This window comes from Asparagus officinalis, chromosome 7 (assembly GCF_001876935.1).
Source record: "Asparagus officinalis chromosome 7, Aspof.V1, whole genome shotgun sequence".
NCBI classification, from domain to species: domain Eukaryota; kingdom Viridiplantae; phylum Streptophyta; class Magnoliopsida; order Asparagales; family Asparagaceae; genus Asparagus; species Asparagus officinalis.
This window is the reverse complement of record NC_033800.1, coordinates 15,374,716-15,377,726: the sequence shown is the minus strand read 5'-3', so window position 1 is coordinate 15,377,726 and position 3,011 is coordinate 15,374,716. Positions and strand designations below refer to the sequence as shown.

General features: G+C 32.2%; 1 protein-coding gene across 1 annotated transcript in view; it reads left to right on the top strand.

Annotated features, from left to right (window-relative positions):
- LOC109846730 (DEAD-box ATP-dependent RNA helicase 18-like) overlaps positions 1,921 to 3,011 on the top strand; it is a 7,895-nt gene continuing 6,804 nt past the window's right edge. The window contains exons 1-2 of the mRNA XM_020415976.1: positions 1,921 to 1,964; positions 2,084 to 2,255. Coding sequence (XP_020271565.1) covers positions 1,921 to 1,964; positions 2,084 to 2,255 — 216 coding nt within the window. The remainder of the gene's footprint in view (positions 1,965 to 2,083; positions 2,256 to 3,011) is intronic.

Genomic DNA, 3,011 nt, shown 5'->3' with positions numbered 1-3,011 from the left:
GAATTTGATTAACTATCAATTGAGAATCACCAAAAGTTTCGAGATATTTGACCCCCAGTTCTTTGGCAAAACTAAGTCCGATAAGCAGCGCGTTATATTCGGCCACGTTGTTGGAGCATTTTCCTATCAATGAGTAGGTTCGGGGTATCACATGTTTCTCCGGGGAGACTAGGACGACTCCAACTCCTGCAGACATTTTAGACTTACCGGGGGTGCTCGCCGTGTTGGTTGCTCGTGAAGCGCCGTCGAAGTATAATTGCCAAATGTGTTGATGAGAAATAACATTGACCTTATGAAATTCATCTGGAAAATCTTCATACAATTCAGCTACATCAGTAGTAGGGTTAGCTGCCAAAAGATCGCAAATTGCATGATGATTAATAACGCCAAAGTGTGAACAATTATTCACATATTATATGATTAATAATTACACACAACGTGACGATCTCTCACCAACTAAAATTCTAGTAGTTCATAATACGCTTAGGTTAATTAGACGATTTATCAAATACCAAATTTACCCCCTCGCTCTTATATGTGATCAATGATCAAATTGTAAACAATTATTCACGTGCTACATGATTAATAATACAAATTTGCAAACAATTATTCACATGCTATATGATTAATAATTACACACAAAGTGGCGATCTCTCACCGACTAAAATTAAAGTAGTTAAAAGTACAGCATAGTTAGTTTCAAAATTTAATTATACTATTATTATTTAAATTGAACTTTATTTATAATTATTATCCTCTCACATGCAACATCATATACCAATATATATAAGCCAAGAAATTACAATAATTTCTATAGCACTTTTATCTCCTTCTACAGGCATGTGCCTTTGCTAGTAGATTAGATTAGATTATTTTAAAGTAATTAATTATATTGTATATCTGATCTTTTTCAGATCAAGAAATTACAATAGCTTTCACATTACTTTTATCTCCTTCAACAAGTATGTATCTTTGTTATTTTCTTCTTATTAGAATAGATTAGATTGTTTAAGAATTATGAATTATAAAATTACAACAATTTTCATAGTATTTTCATCTATTTTCTTCTTATTAAATTAGATTAGATTATTTTAAAGTAGTTAATTATGTTGTATATTTGATTTCTTTCAGATCACAAAGTTTAATTATACTATTATTATTTAAATAGATACTGTTTGTATAAAAGTCAAAGAGAATCTCACACGTTCTTTGATCTCAATGCTAATTATAATACTTATGTATGAGTTTTTGTTAAAATAAATTTTATGCATATGGTTAACTTATATGATCCTACTTTAATCAGATTAGATAATTTAACATTTGTTCTTTACACTCAAACTCTTCCACAAAATCAAGAGATTTTCAAAATTAATCTTGGATGTTGCTTGTATTAATAATTATGTTAGAGGGCCCATACAGTCTGTTTTATAGTTTAAGATTATCAACACATTTTGTCTCTTATGCATATAAATTCTGAGTAATAATATAATTTAATTGATTCAAGTGTATCCTAATATATTCCTGAACTCTTATCTTGTCTTTTGCTCTTTATCATGTACAAACCTAGCGATTCTTATTCAATTCCTTCTTTTTTTTTTCTTTTTTGTCTCTTGACATTGTCTATTGTTCTTCATTATGTACAAACTCATTTCATGGATTAGGGTTATGGTTTTTGAGGGGGGAGCAGAAGACAAATAGGTTGATTTTGGTGTTGGACTTCATTATTTGAAGATATTAATTTTAAGAAATTCAACTCTAACCTGATATCACAATTGATATAGATGATGATGACGCTACTCTAGAATTGCCCAATAAAAAGATAAAGGTAAAGAAAAATTGATCTCGACTCAATTAAAACATGAAATAAAAAGAATAAATGATAATATTTTTTGAACATTTTATACTATAACTTATTTACTCATGGACAATGAGGTTTACACGTGGGTTGCTCATATGCCCTTGGGGTTTTAACTCGATCCAATTATCCCTGCGAAAACCAAATGGGCCTCTCTGGCCCGATTTCAGCCTTTTTACACGACCAACCTAAATCCCCCAAAACCCCTTAAAACCCCAATTCCAAAAGAGCGCGCAGGCGGCCAGAGCTCTGCAATCAATGGGAAGCCTCGACGATCCCTCTGCTCTGCAGCTACAAGGACGTCGCCGTCGACGCCGCCACCGGGTCGGGTAAAACCCTAGCTTTCGTTGTGCCCGTTGCCGAGATTCTTCGTCGATGCCCTTCGCCGAAATCTCATCAGGTTTAGTAATTAATTGGTTTTGCAATTTAGTCTATTTACTTAGTTTTTTTTTAACCTTTTCGTTTGACATTTTATGTGATAAGTGAAATTTCAGCTTTAATTGGGGAACGACTACAACAAAGCTTTTATCCGGGGTAATTGCCAGATGACCGGTCATGTAACTAATTACTAATTGGGCAGCTAGTCACTTCTAAAGTTTTTCGTCAAATTGAATTGTAAATTTTCAAATGAAGTAATACAGCTCGCTCAATGTGTCACTAGTTAACATTTTCAAGAACAAAGTGTCAAATGCAATATAATTACTCAATAAAAGTTGCATGTTATGTCACATGTCTTCATTTTCATAAGTGATCAACATATTACAAATAGGAAGAAATGTATTATATCAAATGATCAAGACTTTTTTATGCCACGTCAACAAAATCCGTTGCATCAATTGACGGAAAACATTAGAATTGATTAGTGGCCCAATTAGTATTTAATTACATCATCAGTCATCAGGTACGGACATCTAATTATGACATAAATCGAGTGACTAGTGTTCCAATTAACCCTTTTATCTCAAAATGAATTTATTAAAAGTTGTTTTAAATAAATTACCTTTTAAAATAAAACTTTGTGTCTGAGACTCTATGGATAACAAAGCTAAAACTTTGAATAGCATAAGTCATTTTTTTGCTATGAGCAACTCTTACTCTGCATATAACGTCATCTCCTTGCCGTATATGGGAGAGAAATATATTAGCAAAAGAGTGG